At 42.9% G+C, this 23,912-nt stretch overlaps 1 protein-coding gene across 1 annotated transcript; it reads right to left on the reverse strand.

Annotated features, from left to right (window-relative positions):
* Positions 1-3,198: 3,198 nt before the first annotated feature.
* Positions 3,199-23,662, reverse strand: dcn (decorin). Its single transcript, XM_084346211.1, has 8 exons — positions 23,160-23,662; positions 15,922-16,154; positions 11,216-11,328; positions 9,491-9,704; positions 8,359-8,472; positions 7,813-7,906; positions 6,177-6,315; positions 3,199-4,706 (listed from the first exon to the last, which is right to left on the reverse strand). The coding sequence occupies exons 2-8, from the start codon at positions 16,133-16,135 to the stop codon at positions 4,506-4,508; spliced, it is 1,089 nt and encodes a 362-aa protein (XP_084202337.1). The 5' UTR covers positions 16,136-16,154; positions 23,160-23,662; the 3' UTR covers positions 3,199-4,505.
* Between the last annotated feature and the right edge of the window lie 250 nt (positions 23,663-23,912).

A 23,912-nucleotide genomic window follows, 5' to 3' on the forward strand; every position in this document is an offset into this window, starting at 1 on the left:
TTATGGTGGAGGAGATAGACGTCTGTTCAGGAGATCAGGTTGCACCGTGCTCATGCATGTGTGTGCTTTAAGGCGGAGAGACGGACGACAGAGCGTGCCGTACTAATAACCACCACATGGGGGCAACATGTTGAAGTACATTCATGTTGCTGCTGTGTTGAACTGACTCTGAGGCGCTGGGATGAGCGCCAGCTCTCATACACTGATGCTTTTCAGTCTGTCCTCGCCTGCTAAAAGAAAAAACCCAAGTCATATCAGAGGGGGAGGATTTTGAGCCAATCATAACTCTTAAATGTTTTCTTTTTTTTTCATTGCTTTCTTTTTTTGGGGTCGCTCGTTTGGATTATTTGTAATTTAACTCCACAAAGTGAGGGTTTTAAGTAAATGAGGGAGGTTTTCTACGGAGTCCCAGAAGTGACAAACTTCACAACCCATTTTTCATAAAATAAAATAAAACATAAACACAACCAATCATTTATTTATACTTTTTTTTATCCAGACAATTTCACCTCAATTTCCTCCCAATATTTTCACATTATCTGACATTTCCCATTCTTGTCGTTGCTGATATGATTATGGGAATCTTTTGATTGGTTTAGGTCTAACAAGAAGGAAGAAGAAAGCAGTGTGTGGCAGTAACACACTAACAATTTTGGTATTATTAATTAAATTAGCAAACAGTTACAATAGCACACATCCAGTCATCGATCCCATTTTTGCTGTTGCTGACATGATAATATGAATTGTTTGGCCGGTCTATGTACATGTCTGACATTATAGGTAAATAAAAAACAAAGAAATGGAAAGGGGTGTTTTAATGGCAATATATAAATAAACAGTTGGTGCCAGTAATACACTAATACTTTTGTTATCACCTTTTCTGTGAAAAATAGAAAAACAGTTGCATAAAAATAGAAGCTGAACGGTCGAGGTGTGTTTCTAGTGGTGAATAAAAAATAAATAAACTGAGAAAATGTGCAAAACAGAATTTAATAATGATGATAATGATAATAGGAGTAGAAGTTAAATCAACTGCTCGATTAAAAATAGAAAACAGTTACAAGTAAAGTTGTGTTGAAGGGAAAAACAACACCTAGATAAATTATTAGGTCCACACTGTCCTGCCAAAAGAGGAAAAGCAAGATATTAAAAACGTTTGTGCTGAAAACAACCTAATGTCTTAACTCTCATATTTTGTTCATTAGATAGTATGTTATTGACACGTGTCACTTCTGGGACTCCATAAACTACAATACAATGTGAGACACAAGGTTAGAAGAACTGGATCCGTACGAACACCGACCAGCAGACAAAATAACAACCTGCTTCCAGAGGCAGCAGTCTCAACCACCACATGTCTCGAGGGAGTTTCATTTCTCTTTTTCTTTAACCTAAATATTCCCATTGCAGCCTCTTAAACGACTGAGGGATTATAAATCACCTGTGGCTCAGAGGCCAGAAATGGTCCTTGTGCAAATATTTTCTTTACCTAAGTCCACAAAAGCCATTAATATAAGTTAGAGGCCGCACGGGCAGCGGATTACTCTGCCATACGTTTGACTTTTTTCACTCATGGATGTTTTGGTTCTGTGGCTCAGCGATTCACATCGTCTCCCCACATATTGTGTTATCAAACCTGCCGCACGTTCAGAGTTTGCATCTTCTTCCTGTGTCGGTGTGATTTCCACAGGGAGCGCCGGTTTCCTCCCACAAACCAGAGACACGCTGGACTGGAGTCGCTAAAATGAATGCGTTGTCTGTCTATTTGTGTATATAGATGCATATAGTATCCTGTAAATGTACACAGTGCAGCTTGTCATGGACTGTACCCTGACTCTTAGCCAATGCATGCTGGGAATGGCTCCAGCCCCCGGAGCCCTTCCAAGGATAAGAGAATATAGAAAATAGATGGAAAACTGCACTTGGAAAAAGAAACTGTATGTCACTTAGTGGTTATATAATTCTTTCTTTTCCCATTAAATACAGTTCTCAAAGCCTCAGAGGGAACGAATGAATGAAATTGTTCATTTTTCAGTGGTTATAACAGGACACTCATCGATTTGATTACCAATTCTTCCCCCAAAAAAGTAGCTAAGACACTTTTCGCTCCATGAAATTCATATCCTGAGCCAAAATTTGATGACCGGCCTCCATGTTATAATCTTCTTTAGTCACATTGACGAAGAACGGCCTCGATTTCATCTTGTAACATCTGCGATGTGACTCATTCTTACCAGATGACAAGAAAACAGAAATTTGTTCGAATGAAACCACATAAAGTCTTCCATAAAAGCGAAAATTGGTTAATGACTTTGTGCTCATGAGGCATATTGAGGCCTCAATATGCTTAAAGCCAGATTTTTATTTATATCTCAAACAGCAGCCACCAGCTTTGCAGATGCGTTTTGGTATATGGGTTGAAATGTGGCAGGAAAACTACTGCACTGTACATTTTTAAAGTTGACCTCAGAAGTACCAAGTAAAGTAGACTATTACCTTTAAGTTGTACAAACTAAAAAGTTTAAACAACTTAAAATTATTTGTCCATCATTTGTCAATATCTTTGATTGGGAGAATCAAGTACCTGAAGGACTTGATGTGTAAAATCTGACAAAGTAGACTAATAATTTTAAGCTGTTGAAACTTTTTAGCTCTTCTTTACTTGGTACTTCTGAGGTAATCGGTTTCCTGACGTAGTTAAGTTACTGAGTTAAGTCAGCTTTTAAAACTTAAAGTGTACAACATGTTAATAGGTGAGCTTTAGAAGTGCTGGCTGTTGGACAGAGCGAGGCTAGTTTGTGTTTTCAAGCCTTTATGCTAAGCTAAGCTAATCAGCTGATGACTGTAGCTTCATATTTACAGTACAGGTGTGAGAGGAAATGTAATATACACTGTAAAATCTGACAAAGTGACTTCACTTAAAAGTCAATAGTCTCCTTGACTTGGTAATTCTGAGTTTATCTGTTTCCTGACTTGTAAATCCAAGGTTTAAACTTTACACTGTACGTATTGGTGAAAGTGTCTCACCTGTTTCTCAGTTCACTTTACCTGTGCCTCCTCTTGACCTTGTTCGCCAGGAAGCCGCTGCCCCCTCTTTGTTTTTGCGCGGTGGTGCCATCCAGTGACCGGGAGCACAAATCTTTATGCACGCTATCGATAATAATGCAAGTTCTGCTCATTACATCCATCAAAAACAGCTACTTTTTCCATTAGTATTTTTATTTTGTTGAGGACACCTTAGCTGGAGCCCCTGCTCCGGGAAGAAAAAAAAAAGAGGAACACCTTTTGTAGCCGATATATTAAGTCTGAGCTATGGTAAGTGCTTGTGCCTTTAAGCAATGAGAGGTTTTTTTATACAGCATTTATATACAGCGTCTATACATACAACATTCACACCAACATGGTTGCAGTGGGCATGCCAGTCCACGTGCACCCTCCAATTTTTTTCTTGACTCTTGAACAAAAACAAAAGAAAAAGGGAACTAAAAGGGAAACATGGAGAGAAATACATACACGCATTAAACAAGAGATTCCAGAAAGCACCAGGTTCAAGTTGAAAAGGAAAAAAAACAAATAAGAGCATGCATATAAATCTTTGGGAATGGCTTCTGTTTAAAACATATATGGTTTTTATTCTACATTTTTTTTTTTTGAGAAGCTATTTTCACCTCGATTTTTATGGAACAAACATACACCAGGAGAGGAGCGAGGGATGAAGATGGAGCTGGAATGTGATGAAGAAAACCCAGAGACTAAAAAAAAAAAAAAAATCATCAACACTGAAGTAAGCACAAGAAATCAAAAATGTGATAGACGTCTTGGTTGCTTTTTCTTTTCTTTTTTTTTTTTATCTCTACTTGAATTGAGCACAATACAAATAGAAACTCGGAGCTCTTTCACGGAGTGCAGCGTGGTAGTGTTACACTCTGAATGCTAGTCCTAGTACACAGGTAATATCTAGTACATTCTAGTATACCAGCTGTTAACGGTATCGTAAAACACAAGTTAAAACCCCTTCGCCGCCTGCTCTACAGGTCAGCTCTCTTATATAATTCATACTTAATGTCGAGAAAATTTGCCAAACTGGGATGTTTTCAAATCTTTTCTTTTAGTGATCACCTCTTAAATTTTTAATTTGTCCACATATTATACACAATAATATGTTACATCGTTGGTTAACTGCTTCTATGACTGATGTGCTGTGTGTGTGTGTGTGAAAGCATCACCATAGTATGCTGGTGTCTGCTTGCTTGTAAGCTGTGTCTACTAACCTTGAAGCTAAATAATGAATGATATGTTGTGTTTGAGGTCCATGTCCACTTAAGTTTTGAAATGAGTGCGTGGATTAATGACATCATGGTTTGTGGGCGAGGCAGTGTTGGTAAGGGGGGGTGGGGTGGGGTCAGTGTTGCGGGGCTGCGGTCGAACACGCACGCTTACAAAAACTTTCACACACTCATTTACAAACACACTTCCTCGTCGGAGGCGCGGCCGGGAAACGCGCTCTACTTCTTCCTGTAGTTGCCGAGCTGGATGGCGGAGCGGTCGAAGACGCAGCGGAAGGTGATTGGCTGAACTTCCCAGTAAGGCACGGGGTTGCTGAAGAGGCTGATGCCGGAGTACATGGCCTTCTTGCTGTTGAGGCCGGGAGGACAGAAGTCGCCTGTTCCCACAGCGGAGATCTTGTTGGCATGGAGGTAGACCACCTAGAGAAGGGATTTTAAATAATGACAGCGTTCAGTCGCTGAGTGGGATGTGCACAGCAACAATTTAGTTTTTCCAAAATAAAGCAGATTAAGAAGATAATAATAAGTCACCAAATGAATAATAACAGGTCAAGACAGCTAAAATTATTCTTTTTCTCTTTCTCTGTTTAACTGCAGAGCCGCTTGATGCTTAAAGGCGCACAATGTAGTTTTGGAGAAGAAATTCAAACTCATTGTTTCCATATTAACAATATTAATGAGGTAATGATACAAAACTCAGAGATATTGATGTTTCCAACTGAATAAAAAAACTGTTCTCTGAGGAAAATAAGGTCCCCAGAACACTGTTTGAAGCTAGAAAGGTGGCAGGGTCCGCCACATATAAACAAAGCAAAAGGCATCTTCAGTTCTGACTAACTGGAGGGGAGTTGCAGGCTTTTCAACTCTGTGTGGGAGTGTCCTTACAGAGTCGTTAAGGACACGTGTCTCTTCTGATTGAAATTTCTTCTCCAAAAACTACATAGTGCACCTTTAAGTGCAAGCACAGCTTTATGTGTATGAAACAGACGCACATAAAAAGCATATATGAACATAAGAGTGGCTGAAACAATCATGCAGCTAAGCAGCACCGAGGGGGACGAGAAGGATCCTAGAAGTGAGAACGAATGGAGGGAAGTGCCACAAAGTCACTGGGACGGACAATGTAATGCTAATTACAGATTACAAAAACACCACGCTATAGAAAGTCATAATGAATCGCAATTTCCATCATATACATACAATCGAACAGAAGACAGAAGATGAAGAGATGACAAAAACGTGACAAGTAAGCACCTCATTAAGTCCTTCTGGGAGCGTAGCTCCTGAAATAAAGACCCTACTAAACACCTGCTTTCAGTAGAACCACATCGAACTATTAAAGCTTGGGCACTCACAAAATAACAGCAAAAAGATGTTCGAAAGGAGTGCTGCGCTGCACTAATAATCCACGTAAACTACAGGAAATTACCTCGCAAAAGGTTTATTGGGGACGGGTTTGATGCAGCGGTTACACGAGCTTCAGAAGCTTAATGAAATTATGACATTAAAGTTAAATGGCCTCAGATCGAGTCTGTTTACAGTCCCCCCTGCTGCTAAAATCTGTAACATTATAGTCCTAAAGGCTACCAACACTTTACCCAATAAACAAACTAAGTGAATCCATGTGACTTTTGTTATGGAAGCCTTGGCTGACTTGTAATCGGGGCAGTGTTAACCTAAACAAACCAAATGCAAAAAAATGCGAAAGTAAACCTTTCCCGTATGGTTCAGATCAGGGAAAATGAGCTGTGTGTGGTCACGCTGTACGAAAATGAGAAACATAACTATAATGCCCATGCAGAGGTAATTTGCTGGAACTAAATGGTTACAAAACCAACGTTCCTGCGATCAAACCAGAGTTGATATCACTGCAATCAGAACAGTACGTACCTGGATGTACTTGTGGTCGGACAGGCCGGGAGGAACGCCGGTCAGGGCGTTGTTGTCGAGGTGCAGCTCTCGCAGGTGGGGGACGTTACCCAGCGTGCCATTTTCCACAGAGCTGATCTCATTGTAGCTCAGACCCAGCCTGCAGGAAAAATCAAGTAAGATGAGACGTGGAAATGTGCAAATGTGTAGAACCAGGAATGCAAGAAAACTAAGATAGTTACATGAATGTTTGTCTCCAGCTGCCAACATTATCATTACCTAACAGCAAGAATCTACACCTGTCATCGAGGTCGTTACCAGTTTTATTTCTCAATAAAGTGAAAAAGGAAAAGAAAAACCATCCCTCTCTCGTATCCTCTCCAACATACTCTCCTAATGCTTCATCAAAGCCTTCTTTGTTCTTGTTTGGTATGCCATCTTTGGCACAATCCAAGCAGTGATCTTATAAACACAGTTTATCCACTTTTTTCCCGAGCTAACCAGTTATTTTGATTATTCCAAAGCTGCTGTTTAAGTCTTAGGTTTTGTTATAGTTACAGTAAATCAGTTAAGAACGAGGACTCCTAGTAAAGTTAATACAAGTCAAACCAGAGAATGAAAACAGCATGAAGAACTGAGGTAACAACAGCATAAGAAATGGATGTTCACATGAAGTTTTAAAGCAAGACTATGTAACTTTGAGAGACGAGAGATGGAATAACACAAACTTTCTTTTACTAATATTAAGTTGAATTCATTAGCACTACATACTTACAACCTTACTTAGTCATAGTGTGAACAGCAGGCCTGGAGGCTAACGTTAGCCAAACTTTAGACATTACTTGATCTGGTTTGACAAGTAGGCCTAGCATATGGTGGCTAACGTTAGCTACTGTTAGCACATTTTAGAGAGAATTTTTTCAAGTTTGAACAAAACATTCCTGCTCTTAGAAAATGAAAAGCTGAACTCATTAGCAGCAAAATACAACTTGCTAATAACAGTCAGGGGTTTTCACACTACAACCGTACTTAGTCTGGTATGACCAGTAGCCTAGCATGTGGTGGCTAACGTCAGCTAATGTTACCAAACTTAAGATAGTAACTGACATTAATAAACTTAAAATTACACGATAACACATAAATACAGCTGTGTGTTGTCACACTAAAACCAAACTTACTATAGTTTGTTATGAGCGGCAGCATATGGCTAATGTTAGCAAACTTTAGATGGATAGCTTAGGCTTTATTCAAGTTGAACAAAACAAAAGCTGAATTTCACGAGCAACAAAATGTTTTTTGCTGAATTCAGTTCAGTCTGCTACGACCACAGCCTCAGTTGGTCTTGTCCAGTAGCTTATGATAGCTAATGTTAGCATTATATCGACTTGAGGTAGATACTGTAGATGGATTGAAAGAGCTGTGTAACTGATTGACTGCCTACTTGTGCTACATATTGATACAGATAAACATTATAATGGTTGTATTTCAAAAGTAAAAGTAAACACAGTCGGCTATGTCAACAGTAGACATGACTCGTCAGTGCACAACTGCACTGTAATTGGCATTTGCGTCCATTGTGGTTGCTTTTCAGCCATAGTTAGGTGTGTTTTAAGTCTTAAAATCAAATTATAAGGTGAACACGAATCATAATTCTTACTTGGCCAGGTTCTTCAGGCCCTGGAGGCTGCTAGCTGTCACCTTGGTGATCTTGTTTGCATCCAGGTGGAGCTCAGAGAGGGAGCTGGGCAGACCTGACAAACCACAAGACAAGAATTACTACCGGGAACATGGTGATGACTTAAGTAACATCTACCTTAGAAGCTTACATGACATTATGAAGCCACTTAAGCTTGAAAACAGGCGGTTGGCAATGTGTAGCATTTAATTTCAGCTCAAAAAGTGCAGACCAATTATCAAAGAGTGGCTGTTTCTAAGTCTATAAACTCCAAAAAGATCCTTAGTCCATGTATCATTTTACTAAATACACCATAGTTGTTCCCACCCTGACCTACTTTTGCATTTCTAGGCGGTGCAATTTGTGTGTTTTTTCACATTGAGCTCATTGTTTCACTGCAGACTTAAATCCAAGCATGCATTCTTTGATGGTTATTTTTGGCAGAGCCTGACCAGATCAAAACATGAATTAGGCCAAATTCTCCTTATTTAGGTATTAATTCTGTGGATATAGATAAAAGAGCGTTACCTTTGGGGATATCTGTGATGTTAGTGTCTGCAATGCGGATGTAAGACACCCTTTTCAGGTCGGCAAAAGCACCGGCGTCGATTCCTGCGCTCTTCAGAGGGTTGGAACCGAGTTCTGAAAAGAAATGAATGAAAAAAAAAAACGAATGAGAGCACAGAAAAAAAAGGAAGAAGAAAAGGAAAGAGAGAACAGCAGTAATTGATCACGTCTATGAAGTTAATTCCTCTCCTGGTGTGTTACGGGAACATCGAGCTGAGTCATGAGTAAACAAAGTCTCTGGCAAGAGATTAGCTTGTGTTTTCAACGGAGCCTTTCTCCACGCCAGATTCCCCTGATTTGTCTCGGAGCGTGATTCTCATATCGTTGCATTTTCAAAAGTGACTGTATTCACACCTGGCAATGACACTTTTTAATGTGTGGAACGGGAAGTTTTACAGTCAGAGATGAGTTGTCAAAGTGGAGCAAAAGGAGGGGAAGGAGGATCAAGGACAAATAATCTGATTCTTTGGTTGAAATCAAAAGAAAACACATGTTGTGTAATTACGCATTAACAGGCTACCACAGCCTGTAGCAGCCTCAGCACTTCCACACTGTGATTTGTGAATCTTGTCTCAACAGTTAAATGTCATGAAGCAAACTTTCCTTCTGGTCTTTCCAAATGAAAATCAATCAGATTTCCCATTCCCACGCAAGAACCTACTTAACCAATAAATAAAACGTCTGGACAAAATGACTGTTAACATCCTCCCTCGGTGAAGGCTGCAGCTTGTTACAGCTGCTGAAGTTCACCAGAGGCAGGTTATGTGTTTGGAAACACTTATTTTCCCCCATTCAAGTGGGTTCATTGTTTGCCTCGGAAAAATTAGGAGCATGACTGAAGAAAATCCTCGACTAATTTCTGTAGCATGTTGCACGCAGCATCACATCTACAACTTATTTTCCTGCCGTAGGTTTCATCTTCAGAGGAACTGACCTTTGCGTCTTCTAAAGTCTCTCATTGTCCACCATCATTGGCCGCCATTTGATGATGGCAAAATCACGGACGTACCTCTGAAGATGTGACCTACCTACCACTGTCATACCTCTTCAAACTGCTTGTGCTATCCAAATAAATATGTTTTAATTTCCATACCCATGACGATGACATGGGACATGCCCTGGAAGGAGGACTTCTTGATCTTGGTGATCTCATTCTCGTGGATGCGCAGCTCCTGCAGGCTCTTGGGCATGTTGGCGGGCACGTCCTTGAGCATGTTCTTAGAAAGGTAGAGACGCTGCAGCTTGGTCAGAGGGCTCAGGGCCTTGGCGTGGATGATGGTGATTTTGTTGTTCACCAGGATCAGAGCCTACGAGGGAGAGCAGCAGTGAGATTGGATACCAGAGCACTCTGTGGTTGTGAAACACACTGCAGCAGTCTGTTCCTGTTTAAATCCACATCAGTGTTTAAACTTCTATTGTTATGGAACTTGAACTTTATTTGAAACGTTACACCTTTGTGGCTTTCACTGTTTTTTCTTTCTCAGAGACATTCGCTGCTACAAATGCACCATGGGCCCTTTAAAAAAATAATCTCTTCTTTCCAGATGAGAATCCACGAAAAACAAGACACTCTGAGCTCGGCAGATGTTAGATACTCCAGCCCGTCTGCGCTCTCAAGATGGAGGGCCAAGTTCAAGTGCACTCGGGAGTTATCGCTAATGCATTTTCAGAGGAATCTCTCTCCTGCTATTCCACTCTCATGTAAGCAGACACAAGGCAATGTGAGGTATGTGGTCAGTTCCCTTAAGAGGCCAGTTGCACTGGAAACAGCTCTGGCCATCAGACAGAGGTATTTATTGCAAAGTTTTGAGGCGTTTGAAGCTGTGAGGGTTTAAAGCCTACGGGTGAATAGTTTCCATGCACCTGGTGACTGGAGGAGTGGTGGTGTAATGATGATAAGGACGGGTGGAAAAGGGTGCTATGGGTGGCTATGTGGAGGAGGATGTAGCCCAGGGGCTTCTTGTAGCCCAGGGTCGATAGACCCAGCGTTTGGAAGGCACATAGATCTTCCACCGGGGGGCGAAAGGGATTTTTGATGGGACCACTGATGGGGGACGGGATGCACATTGTGAACAACAAATCTGTGGTGAAATTGGCAAAAAAAAGCTAGTTTGCATGTCTTTAAACCAATCACAATCGTCTTTGGCGGCGCTTAACGTAGGATGCAAGGACAGTGCCCCTGCAAAATAATGTCGAGGGAGGCGACAGCTGACGGTAACAGCTGCTATCATGTATATGTTTGTGCCGTTAGCAAACAGGTTGGTGTTAGAGTAACTTGCCAGTTTCAGGTTTCAGGTTACTAGCTTGAAGGCTGCTCTTGTTGCTTCACTTGGGGATGGGGATTTTAAAAACAGTACACTCAGATAGCGGGAAATGCGCCAAATAACAGGCTTTATACCAACAGTCTACATGTGGTAAGTCGGACTAGTAAGCAGTATAATCCTGCGGTGTTTGGCTGAGGACTTACAGTGGGAGATTTGTTAGTTTTGAACAGGGGGAGGACGGATAATCGCTCTTGCCTTAAAGGCTGGAAAAGCTCTGTCAAAATGTAATCATTCCCAATAACTTAGGGTAAAATATTAGGGTTAGGGTTTGGATGGAAGTTTTCAGGAAGGTTCCAGTCCGTGTTTCAGAATGGGAAATTACTTTAAAGAACAGTCGGGGGACGATAAATGCATCGTTTAAAAACAAGACGTGTCCTCATGGGGATCGTAAAGGGTTCATGCTGAGTTGTATGCTTACATAAGAACACATTACATAACTTTAAGAACAACACACAGACGTGCAGCTGCACACATGGAAGTATAACGTCTCTTACGTGCAGTCCTTTCAGGTTCTTGAAGTCGTTCTCCTTGATCTCCGTGATCTTGTTGTTCTGCAGGTCCAGCAGGGTGGTGTCATCGGGGATGTCCCCAGGAACAGCCTTCAGTCCTGATGGAGGAATTTTTGTGAGAGATTGTTTAATTAGAAGAAGGGTATGAGGGTTAGAAGCGTGAAAATGCAATAAATCCGTCAGAATGATGGACGATGGAAAACTGAGTTTGAGGCGAGGTAATGACAGCCGAGGTTAACCACACTCTGACCTCAACAGGAAATGGATACTATAAGGTCTATTGTATGTCAAAGGTTCTGAATATATATTTTCTCATTAAGTTTCTTTACTTTAAGCAATGGACACAATTTCCTGTCAAAGTTAGAGAAGTTTTACTGATCGATAGACTGTCGTATCAGTGTGTGGGAAGGGCTCAGTTGCAAAAAGGAACTGAACTGAATTAAAACTTTGCTTATTTAGTCGTGCATATTTAATGCAACGGGGAAGTAAATTAGATTTTCCGGGGCTTTAAGCTCTTGTAAACTGTTATGGGCTGCACATACATTAAGAGACAGAAATCAAACCTGGATGGGCAGGAAAGAGAAAGTGAGTTTACGGCAGCGACACGTGAAATTACAAGGCCTGCATCGTCAACGTAGCATGCTACACAAAGCTTCAATGATAGGGGTTCGGAGCAGATCAAATAGTTATCCGGTCCCGTTGGAATGTCACCATAAAACCCCATTCTGCTCTGAGGCACATATGGTGGAAATGGACCTTAAAACAAATTTCCTTTGGAGTAAGTAAGCGACTGCATACCTGGACACTGAGCTCACTCTGAATCGTTTTGCTTGGACTTTATCGTGGCACGTCATGGCTGATGTGACACAGAAAATGGCATCTGTAGTGAAAGACTGTTTGGTTGAGTGGACTGTTTTGTAACAAAAAAAAAAGCGGAGACAGCTGGGAGTCGTGGTGTATGCACTTCTGCATCCGTGGTTACACAAAAAATACATTCAGCATGGGCTGGTTTACATTTCAGAGGAAGAGGCGTAGAGTAAACTGTTTAACAAAGAAGCTTACACTCTGTATCTCCAGACTACGTACGTGTGTCTGGACACACTTTGTCCTGAAAGCTTGTGACGACCTCTGTTCAGCTCACCCAAACATTACTTACAGCTAGGTTTGCTTTTCTGTCAGCTTTTTCCAACTCGGCAGTGGATGACCCACAAACCATCACAGCTGTTTGTGGTCACCGCCATCATTACAGCGCCACACTGTATACCTCTATACTTGCACACACGTTGTTTTTTATTGTTCGTCTCTCAAAGTCAGACCACCTCAGCATTTACTGCTCCAGTTGTGAATATTCTTTTTATTTTTGCCACATAGCTGGAATTCCCTTTAAAAATACATTTTCTAGTCATCGTAAAGTTAAAAATGGCCCCGTTAGGGTTTGTAGCATAGCAAAGAGGCTGATTGTTTAGTTTTAAGGTTTTTTTCAGGGTCACACAAAGTTTTCTTTAAAAAAACAAACATATTAAAGGTGCAATATGTAATAAATTTAGCTTAAAACATTCAAAAAATTAACTGAAATCATCAACAGACTGTGAGGAAAAAGCATTTTCATCCAGATTTGATGTCCTTTTGCATCCAATTTGTTGCATTTCCTGCTACAAGAAGACACTTCACAACAGTTTACAGCAGGAATAAATGATCTCATGACAAACACAGCTTGAAACTGCTTCCTGTACCAGAAGATTTAGAGACAAATGAGTGGAAAACACGAATGAGCTATTGACTATTTCCAGGCACGACAGCCTCATCCCAGTGCCTGTTGACGGTCTGCAACGTTAGCTTAGAAATAGAGTCCGCTAACATAAACTAGCTTCCAGCGCAAATTCATTTTAATGGGATTTTCAGGATTTATTGTAATCAGTAGAAATTATTCCTGCATTTCAAATAAAAACTGGAGGAGCTGTTGTACAAAGAAAGGTGATCTTTTGATTTAGTGACAAATGAGCGCAGCTTTTCAGACAAGTACTTGGCCATATGACATAAAACTGATTAGCACTGCAATAAAAATCAGTGCCTGACGCCAATAGCATGAACTGACGAGTGCATATAAATTGTTTGAACGTCATGCTTCGGTCAGCATCTCCGTTTTCAGCTGTTAGCCTCTTGGCAGGAAATGAGCAAGGAAAAATGGGACTTTTCAGTCTTGCACCAACTATTATAGTCACCATTAATCACTCCATTTTAAATCAGTGTGATTGGGACATCAAGCGTATGATTGCTTTGGACTGAACCGGACTCATGTTCAGCACTTCCAAGCATTAATGACAGCGTTTATGTAACGTCCTCTTGTTGTCTGGCGCTGCGGCCGGGGCCAAGTCGAGTTGATCTCGCTGCATCAGCAGAGGCCTGTTTGCCTCATGGGATTGGGTAAGTTGGGAAATTTTGGGTAGGCCGTTCACAAGTGACGCCCTCCAACCGCACACCTTACACAATCACAGTTTATAAAAGACAGTTAATTAATTATAGAAGCTGGCTGAGCCTTTAATCTAAAAAAAATAAAACAAACAAAAGGCTGTTGCGTCAGTTTATATTTGTCCACTTTGTTAGAAAGAGTTTGAACTTATCTATGATCACAACTCATTTGTACTCTAGGCTACATTTTCCCTCCTGAATGTTTTTACTGTCACCCTGCCAGCTACAAAGGGTGCTGAGGGGTGGTGAGCAGACTCTTCTGTCATGCTCAGGCCTGTGTGTGTCCAAATTCATGCATATAAGTTTCAATCCTGTGTGTGTGTGTGTGTTTGCGTGCATGCGAGCAGGTCTGGGGAACAGATGGAGGCTCGGGGCCAGCAGTGCTGATGCAGGAGTTGAGAATCCAGCCATGGAGCTGCCTCTCCAGGGGGAACGCGCTGCCGACGACTGGGGCCCCGGCTGCAGGACTGATGTAATGGAACCGGCCTTTTCCTGAACATCACTCTCTCCAGCTGTCTGTGGCTCTGACTGCCTGTCTGTGGCTCCAGCCGCTGAGCCACCTGCCTATCCGTGGTGCCTGTCTGTCTATCTGTAATTGTTGTCCTGAATCTCTGAAGGCTTTTTATGTCACCGTCTCACCCTTTTTTGAGCTTACTCAACTAAAGTGGTTATGAGCTTGTTGTTCGTCCACTCCTCTTTTTTTATTTTATCCTCCAAGTTTGTCCATCTGTGTCACTCCCTCCCTCCCTCCCTCCGTCCGTCTGTCTCCTAGAAGTTCGCGCCCCTTCCTTTCCAAACAAAACCAGAGCCAAAAAAACCATCAAACCCGACTGCAGAGCGAAGCACTTTCCTGTAATACTCAACAACAAACGAGTTCAGGGGGGCTTTTCTATCTCAAAGTTTGCGAGATGACTCAAGCTCTTGTGTACGCTGTGTATCAGATTAAACAAACAGACTGCATAAGCTCCAAACAACAAAGATGACAATCGAGTAAACTGTTGTGACTGAGCTGAATGAAAAAGCAGACGACATAAATCTGGCCCTTGGAGCTCGGTGAGTAAGCTTTACATTGAGAAACTTGTTAAAAGTGGCGCATGATAACCTTTAATCTTCTACGCTGTTTACCCAGAAAAGGAAAATAATGTAATTGTTACAGGAAGTGGAGTATAGCTCATAGCATCTGTCAGCTGTTAAGATATCAACACTGGTGTCATGTTCTCTGGAGGACATCACAATAACGCGTAACATAATGTAACCCTCACATGACCCCGTGGGTTTGGGTTGACGGTACACGCTGCTCAGTTTGTGAACTTTTTTCCGCTCGTGTCACTCATGGCACAATAAAATTGCGATAAAACTGGCCTCAGCATGTGATCCACCAGAGTGAGCTCAGTTGTTTGGAATCCAGCTCACAACACGAAATGGAGGCGCGGACCAAGAAAATGGATGTGAACTGTTGAACGTTACGATTCAAATCGAGTCCCGCTGACACATTTTAGGGATCAATCTAGGGATCTTTGGAAAAAATGACAAAGCGTCGTAGTTTAGCTTGAAACTGTGTCAGCGTCAGTCTGGAGGAAGGTTTGACTTCGCCCATTATCGTTCTGCTAGAGGGGAAATAACGCTCGGGCTTGTTTGTATTTCATTAAACCAATCACAGTCCTCCTGGTTGACGAAATCCCAGGATGCATTGTTCAGGCCCCTGCAAATTAGTGTCACCGATGAACTTGTTTTGCTCCCCGGCATTAAAATGGCTAAATTCCTGCAAAAGAAAAGGCAACACCTCCGCGCTTGTTTTCATTCGTACCGTTAGCGTCAGGGTAACTTGGCCTTTTGCGAGCTCGTAGGTGGTGGTTGTTGTATCTGCAGATAATGGCGTAGAGTAGTTTCGGAGACTGTAAATTCAAAAGTGTGAATACTCAGGTGATTTACTACCATTGAAGCTTGATCAGCGTTTTTCATCCTGAGGATTTATGTAAAGCAGAGGATACCGCAACCCGTTTCCTTTTGTATTGGACATGTTTTGCCTTTGTTTCCACTAATTACACCTTTGTGTGAACAATCAGCCCGGTTAATAATCCATTAATGCTACAATGCTCCATATTAAGCATTTAATTACAGGCGCTGAAGTCCAAAAAGCAAAGAAAGAGCCCCACATATATCGAGAGAGTGTGTTGGCTTCTGCACATTATGAACCATGAGCGGGAGGCGTCTCGTCTTACCGAGGTCAGAGCACTGGATCACGCGCAGGTGGCACTGGCATCTGAAGGGGCACTTGGGTCCTTCAGGCATGGGATGGAACCTCACATCTGGCACCTCTGCATCACCTGATCCCGGCTCGTCCTCCATCATGAAGTCTAAGAAGCCGGACTGGCGGAAGGGCGGCAGAGCCCAGCACGCAGTGACAAGGAGCAGAGAGAGACAGGCTGACCTCATGGTGCCGCTAGCAGGGAGCCTGCAGGACGAGAGGACACAGTTCAAAAGGTTTGGGTGGATACATTTTCAAAATAGTCCGTCTATGATTAGTTTTGAAAATACCATACTCTGACTTTGTGGCAGTGAATCAACGGCAGAGAGGGAGAAAGACAGAACAGGAGACGTTGATTGAGGTCCAGAGGGTCAAAGGGCAAAGGTCAGAGGTGGAGGGCCAGAGGGTTAAACACTTGGGTGCAACAATTTAGTGTGGCCGGTCAAATAAGCTCTGACTGGTCAGTTTAAGGCAGAAGGTGAAAGGTGAGAGAGCAGAGGTGGAGAAAATGAGAAAATTACACAATATTACTTTGTCAGCAGGGACAAAGTAGAGGTACCTACGCTTATGTTATCAAAAATACATTAAGTATTTATACTTCTGATTATATTTCAACTTTATTCTAGCTTTTTCGCCAGCTGACTAGCTTTCAAACAATGTCAGTCACAGTATGCAATATTTAGACGTTATATTACATTTTTTTAATCAAAGTATGTGCGTGTTAATTTTATTTAATCAGCTGATTGACTGAAGAAGTGCCCCTGTTTGGAAATCATTGTACTATAAGATGAAACTGTGTACTAATGTTTTGCTGTTGGTTCATTAAAGGATACTTGTTTACTGTCGAGTCATCTGGATGCTATAACAGCCTATGTAATTTGCTTTTGCGACAGAGACAGAGACAACATCGACTGCTGCATGAGCAACATCTGCTTTAACTTTGACACTGATACACATCATGGGAAATATCACGGCTGCCACTTTATACCACCAAACTACAGTTTGTGTTCAAAAGTAATGAATCACAGAGATAATTTGTTCGCCATTAAAGTATTTTATCGTCCATGTGTGTCAAAATACACCGGAGGAGCGACTGTCACCGGGAGAACCCTGCCGCCTTATGTAGTCGTCTATTTCTAAACACAACCACAACCCAGATGACACATACACAACTCTCTCTCGAACTCAAACAGTACAGTGGAGATCCACAAAACTCCCTGACCTCTTACACGACAACACACACTCGCACAGGGAAATGCATGCACAGTCTCAAGGACCCAGCAATCTGCTTGTCATACGCGTAGCCAGGAGTCGCTCCTTTCCTTTTGGTGCCACAATAATTGAAGGGCGGATTTGAGCCACAGCTGCTAACAACTGATTTGGGCGCAGCTGGCGTTTTAGTGGACCTTGACCTTAACATCATGAGCAGGATGACGAAACTGACCCAAAACCATCAGTTGGACAGAGCTGAAAGTGACTCCGGGCTGGTTTATACGGCCAATGTGCACGCATCTGTGCTTGAAATTGTGCTACTTGCATGATTTTAGGTTTGAACAAAGGAAAAGATTGTGCTTTTAAGCGTGTTAAAGCAAAGTTGATTGAGTAAAAGAAATAAATGCACAGGTTTAAGTCTTTCAAATGCTCTCAAGTGTGTCTCCCTGAGAGCGAGAGAGGCGGCGGGAGAAAGCGATGTGCTGATGTAGTTGAAATTCAGGCTACGTCAGGTCACAGGGATCACGCCTCAGAGGGGACTTCTCAACACAAGCAGTAATTATAGTCGCTGTCCACAAAACAGCCGCCACTTTGACACACTGTACAGCTTCGGTCCAGTGGTTGCAGTGCTTGCATACAGTACGACCAAGCTTGAAGTCACTTCCATTCAGGAGGGAGCTGTGTTGGATGGGATAGCTCCTCTTTCACTCCTGCCCTGTTTGCTACGAAGCAGAAAAACCTGAGAAACACTCAAAAGGGTGATTTCACCGAGCCTGGAACCGTAGCGCACAATGTTTAATGTCTGGATGCAGTTTTCCCTGCAATAAAAAAAACACACATGGAAACATGGAGTACGCAGTGGGAGGCGTTGAAACAAAGAGTCTGAACATACAGTAGATCCAGAGGACACGTTGTTCCAGGCTCCTCGACAGACTGAGTAATCTTGGCTATGTCGGGATCTCTTATCTAAGCGTAGCCGAAAGCTCAATCCAAAGAAAACCTTGTCTGCAAACTTGGCTTCAGCATTCTGCCGTCACTTTGGATTTAGGGTATAAAGCACTTCAGGGTCAAGTAATGCTTGTAGATGCCTTTGATGGTTTGTTTTATTCTGGCTTTGATGCCAGATGAGTTGGGCTTGTCTCGTAGTACGATGCATTAATTGCCAAAACTGGAAAGGTTTTGAAAGTCACTTCTCATGGAGGTACTTGTGTCCCGAACTGCTTACATCTGGCACTTCTTGCAGGCTGGATCTTTCAGGTTTATCTACAAAGCCGGCGAACAGCAATGCACACAAAGTAACAGAGGTTTCACCGCTGATTAATGACCCTTATCTCCCGGCTTTGACCCTTGGCCACAAGCACATAAACAGATATACATGCACATGTGCACCGGTGGAGGATTTCAGACGGACCCTCCATGTGTCCCGCCATCAATCCGTCAAGCTTCGTCCATAAACGTTTCACCAGCTTTTTAATGTGAGCCAGACGAAGAAGAAGCAAAAAGAAGAAGAGAGCGATCTGAAACTAAGCTCCATGAGCATTTAATGGCTTCGGCATTACTACGACTTTGTGAGTCATAATCAGACCCAGGAGTTGTTGATGATGAGACTAGAACAAGATTTTGAAATAAAACCAGGAAAAAGGAGTACGAGAGACTTTTAGGGATTATCGTTGGGGACATTAACTCTCAATTTGTGGCCACAGCCGCAGAATAAACTTCTATAAGTGGTATTGATATGATTAAATAAGGGCATTTAGAGATGGAGGGGTGTACATTGTGGATATTTATCGCTGTTCACAGTGGTGAAATCACGAGTTGAAATTCAAGGCTTTTTTCCCAGCTGGGATGAACCTCTGCAGACGATGCATGAGACAACCTGCCGTGCCCAGAGGGTCGGTTCTTTCATTATTAGTCTGCTCAGATGTGTCCACAGGCGCCGCAGGTTGCGATGCCCCCACCTCCACGCAGACACACACGTGAAGAATCTACTGAACACACATGACACGGTGTTTGTGTATGTGTGCAGGCTGGAACACGACCCGATCGGACAAACTTCGACATCGTCAGTATCAGCATTTCCAGTCTGAAGAAGAAGATGCAACTTTGTGCCCTTGAATCAAAGGTGTTCCTTATCGAGGAATCATGGAGATCAAACCAGCTTAGAAAACATGGTCTGACTTGTTATGTCCCTTTCTTAAAATGTATATCTTGCTGAGATGAAACATTGACGTGTTTCTGTAGTTGTTTGATTTGTATCTCTACTTGTTTCTTACAGTTATTACCAATTGGAGACAACAAATACTAAAAGTTGTGTTCGTGATGTATCCGTTCAGCGTGGCCTCATTCGGAGGACACGGTCAGTATCAAATCTTGGCACGGCTGTACAGGGGTCATTCTAGGGGTGGAGATAGCAGCTATGCATGGTATAGTGTCTTTATAGGAGGCTTAAGGCAGTTTATAGTTGTCAGTTTTGAGTGGTCCCGAGCAAAGGGGCCCCAAACATTTGCCCTGGTTTGGCTCTCTTGATGGTGCGCATCTCCAGCTGTATGCCAGCATACAAGACGGAAATAGGACAGGCTTTATTCTCAAGAAGTGGACTGACACTAATCAGTGACAATGTGGCATAAATTGGTACACAGTCTGGTTTCCTGTCACTGAAAATACCACCGAAGGAATGCGAAGTGTGAACAACAACACAGGTCAACTTGAGGCATTCACCCCACAGTCTCACGCTGGGGAGGGACGCTTCTGATGGATTTGGCAATTTTAGCCTCGATGGTGACCGTTGGGAAACTTTGGAGCGGTGATGAAGTTAATGAAAAGTTCTTAAGTTAATCTGTGACTCATCTCATGCTAAACCTCAAACATCTAAGGCCTTTCGAAGGGTTTGAAAGGGCCTTGTTGGTCAGCAGATGCCTCCACATGGGACTATGGTGGCTAAAGACATGATGTATCAGAAAGTAGGAACAGCACGAGCATCTGTGAGAAAGTTAGGTCGGTATTTTCAAAAGATTTACAATCTACCACTTCCCAGAAAAGGACATGTGGTAAATGTTGCCCCAACCATCTCCATCTTCTTCTCTGGTGTCTCTTAAAAACCTGCGATCCATCATCCCGGTGCCTGACTTAAAAAAAAAAAAGGGGTGTAGGCTGACATTTCCTGTGGCGGCGGCATCCTTGTCAATTCTCCTGCGTCCCTCTTTTGTCTCATCTCTCTCTCTTCCCCTCCCTCCCTTCCTCCCTCCCTCCCCTTCACTCTCTCCCCCTGGTCTGGCCCCAGCATTACTAATGATTCCCAGACAGGAAGCAGAGCTCGCATGAGGGAGTCAAGTAATTTTCCCTCCTTTGCTTTGTCACTTTCTCCTCTTTTGTCGTTGCCTTTTCACTGAAACTCTCAGGCTTAGAAAATCAATGAGACACCGGAGCGATTACCATATCAACCGAACCTGACGAATCTTTCATTAAAACTTCTGCGGCATGAAAGGGACGGACTTGAATATTAAGCAACATGGTGTCTTGATTTTAGCGAATCGTGTCTCACACTGAGGGGGAACAATATGAAACAGACATCAACTCCCATCCCATCCCACCCCTCTCCCTTCTAACTCTCCGCAGGCCTGCGTCTGCCTCTGCAGAGCGTCTGTCAGCAATGAATCACTGGAAGGTATTTACAAGGCCACAGGACGTTTTAAACACGTGTGGCCCTTTTAACCCGATCAGCAAATTAACGTGAGCGCTCCTCCCACGTGGTTTACGGAAACACATACGCTCGGACATGTAAGAGTGATTGATAGTAACGCCAAAATCTCTGGCAGGAGACGGTGGTCGTCAACAGATTTCTGATATATCGGGGGATTTTGTGAGTGAGAACATCTGAAAGTATGTGAAGACGCGGCCAACAAACAATTTCAGAGCCAAAACATTCTTGTAATAGGAGTCGTGTCTGGCGTCAAGAAAGCCCAAGACACTCCTTGTGATCTTTTGACCACTACAATCAGTTCCTCCAGAATGATATTAAGTGTCAGAGCCATGTTGATTATGTAAAGATGGCTTTACTGAAGCATGCCTGTTGTCTGTAGACATAGCATGAGAAAAGCCAGTGAGCGGTTAAACCGCATTTCATCTGTTCCATGAGAAGAGCTGTCGGCCTGCCATCAACCTCAGTCCCATTATCAACAGTCTGCGCCGCACAGACGTGGACGAACTGCCCAACCTTCTCTCCCTTTCTTCTCTTTCCATCTCCTCCTCCCTTTTTCTGTGCTCTTTTCCCTCCTTCACCCATAGCTTATGGTATTTTCTTTCTCTGTCTGACCCTTAAAAAACTTTGGCGAGGAACACCGACATGTGGAACTTTCTGGTATTCCAGTGAGCAGAAGTGAAGTGAAGTGAGGGAGGGGGAAAAAGCCTTCATGGCTGATGTCCATTCAATCCCATTGTTCTTCTGCCTCTTTGTGACCCAGAGAGTTGAAGTCCAGATGGAAAAAATGCAGCCCCTGAGTGCAAATCTGGGCCTTGTCTCCTCCAACCCTTCCGCTCGCTCATTCCTGCTCAACATCTGCTCAGCTCGACTCAAAAATATGAACTGGTGGAAGCACTTTTATAGCTCTTGAGCGTATTTTAGTAAAAAGTGTGTATGCCACGTTTAGCCTCCGTTCTAATCTTAAGTCCCACATTTCTATTTTGTTTGTCTCAGTTTTTCCCACTCTGGTTCTTTCAGAGCAGCTGAGCCTTATTAGGTTTTTTCCCTGCTGGCAAAAAGGATGTAATGAGTTAGCTGAGAGTTGTGTGGTGGCTTGCCGGGAAGCCTTCAGACCTCTCTTTGATAGAGGAAGCTGTACCATTACGGGATTAATGGCACTGTGCGTTTGCCAGGTACAGCTTTTTTTTTTTTTTTTCTTCATCTCCTCTTCAAAGCTCTCTCACTTTAAGTTGCCCCTAGCAATTTGGGTCCTGTTCTAGCTCCTGTGAAAACACAGCAGCAGAAAAAAAAAAAAAAAAGGAAAAAAAAAAGGAGAGGAGGTTCACACTGAGAAGAAACAGGGCAGCAGAGTCGAGACAGATAAGAGATTGGGGTTAAATGAACTGCTGAAATGGAAAGTGTGAGGAGCTGCAGAAACAACTTTTTCCAAATCAGAGTCTTGACATGCACATAAAGAAATCCTCATTGTTGTTTCAGCTTATTTTCCCCCCTCATTTGCTTGTAGACTGCCCAAACACCGCAGGGGAAGGAAAAGAGAATGAGAGAAAACTAAACAAAGAGAGAAAGGGAGCAAATTAATGCAACAAATCCTGATTTCTTTTCCACTGACGTCAACAAACAACCTGATTAGGATGCAGAAAAACTAATTCCTCTGCCTTCCCCTCCTTCATCCCCTTGTCGTTCATGTTGACATTACAAATCTGATTCACTTTATAAAACTAACACGAGCTCGAGGAATGCACTTCCATATGGGAAACATCCAAGCAGTCAACAAACAAAGTGTCCAGACACTTGGCCGCGGAGGAGCAACGCATTAAAAACTGCTGAGAGCATCACGCGGCACTCAGTGGAGGATTGTTTGGACGTTAGCGACGGGCCAGATGAGTACGTTTTCTTGGCAGTGGAGTGAGGTACCAGCATCAACTGTGCACTACTACCACACCCCCTTCGCTAGCCGCTGCTCTTTTGACTTAGCTGCGTGCAGATTGGACCGGGAACGCTTAAGAACAAGACCTGGCAACATGTCCAGAATATACACACGTGAAGAAAGTGAATAAAACACACTTAAATCCAGTTTAATAGAAAGACACACGGGCAGTAATCTCAGCTTCATAAAATGACATCATCAGCAAATAATGTGACTTTTTCAACCATGACTAACAGTTTATCCACCCAAAAAAACAAGCCTTTCTCTCAAGATTATCCTCTATCTCTTCAAAAATGTGTGAAACCTAACTCTTCACTCCCACCCTCACCACCTCGCACCCATACTTTTCCCCAGAGTTAAAGGATTAACCTACCTGTTCTCAGTAGAAGCAAGGCAAAGAGGAGCTGAAGGAGAGATGAGGCTTGACTCCCAAAAATCCAGTCGAGTGGGGGGGATGAGACTGTGAGGTGGCTGCGAGGGCCTATGGGGTAATTGGACTCGGAGCGCGTGTAGCCAAGATCAAGCAGGTGTGCTCTGTCACAACAAGGGGAGGAGAGAGAGAGAGAGAGAGAGAGAGGGAGAGAGACAGAGGAGAGAGAGGGGAGAGAGACAGAAGGAGGGAGGGGTCTGACCGCCGAGCTCCTCTCAGGACCGAAACAATTGGTGGAGAAGTCGCCCCGCTCTCGCTGTGCGTGCTCCAAAAACAGCGTGAAGAAGAAGAAGAAGAAGAAGAAGAAGAAGAAGAAGTGGAGAAGGGGAAAAAAAAGGGAGAGAGAGAGAGAGAAAAGAAGGAAGAAGGAAAGAGAAGAAGAGACAGAGAGTTTGAGTTTAAGGCTATAAGCAGTGATTCGGCTGGCAGCCACCCTCACTGTGACATCTGGTAATGATAGGTCCGGTGTGGAGCTGAGCAGAGATCGCTGCACACAAACTCTCTTTTCTCCCTCTTTCACACTCTCTCTGTCATTCATTCTCATTCAGCCTCCATAGTGACTGTCCCAAGGAGAGAGAAAAAAAACAGAAAAACAACACATTCACATTCACACTTTTGTCTAATCTATTCACACGGGCACCTCCCCCCCAGCAGACCTCCTTCTCTGTTTTAACCCCATTCCCCAAATCTTGATTA

The sequence above is a fragment of the Pagrus pagrus genome, assembly GCF_965226575.1.
Source record: "Pagrus pagrus genome assembly, chromosome: 23".
Lineage (NCBI taxonomy): Eukaryota > Metazoa > Chordata > Actinopteri > Spariformes > Sparidae > Pagrus > Pagrus pagrus.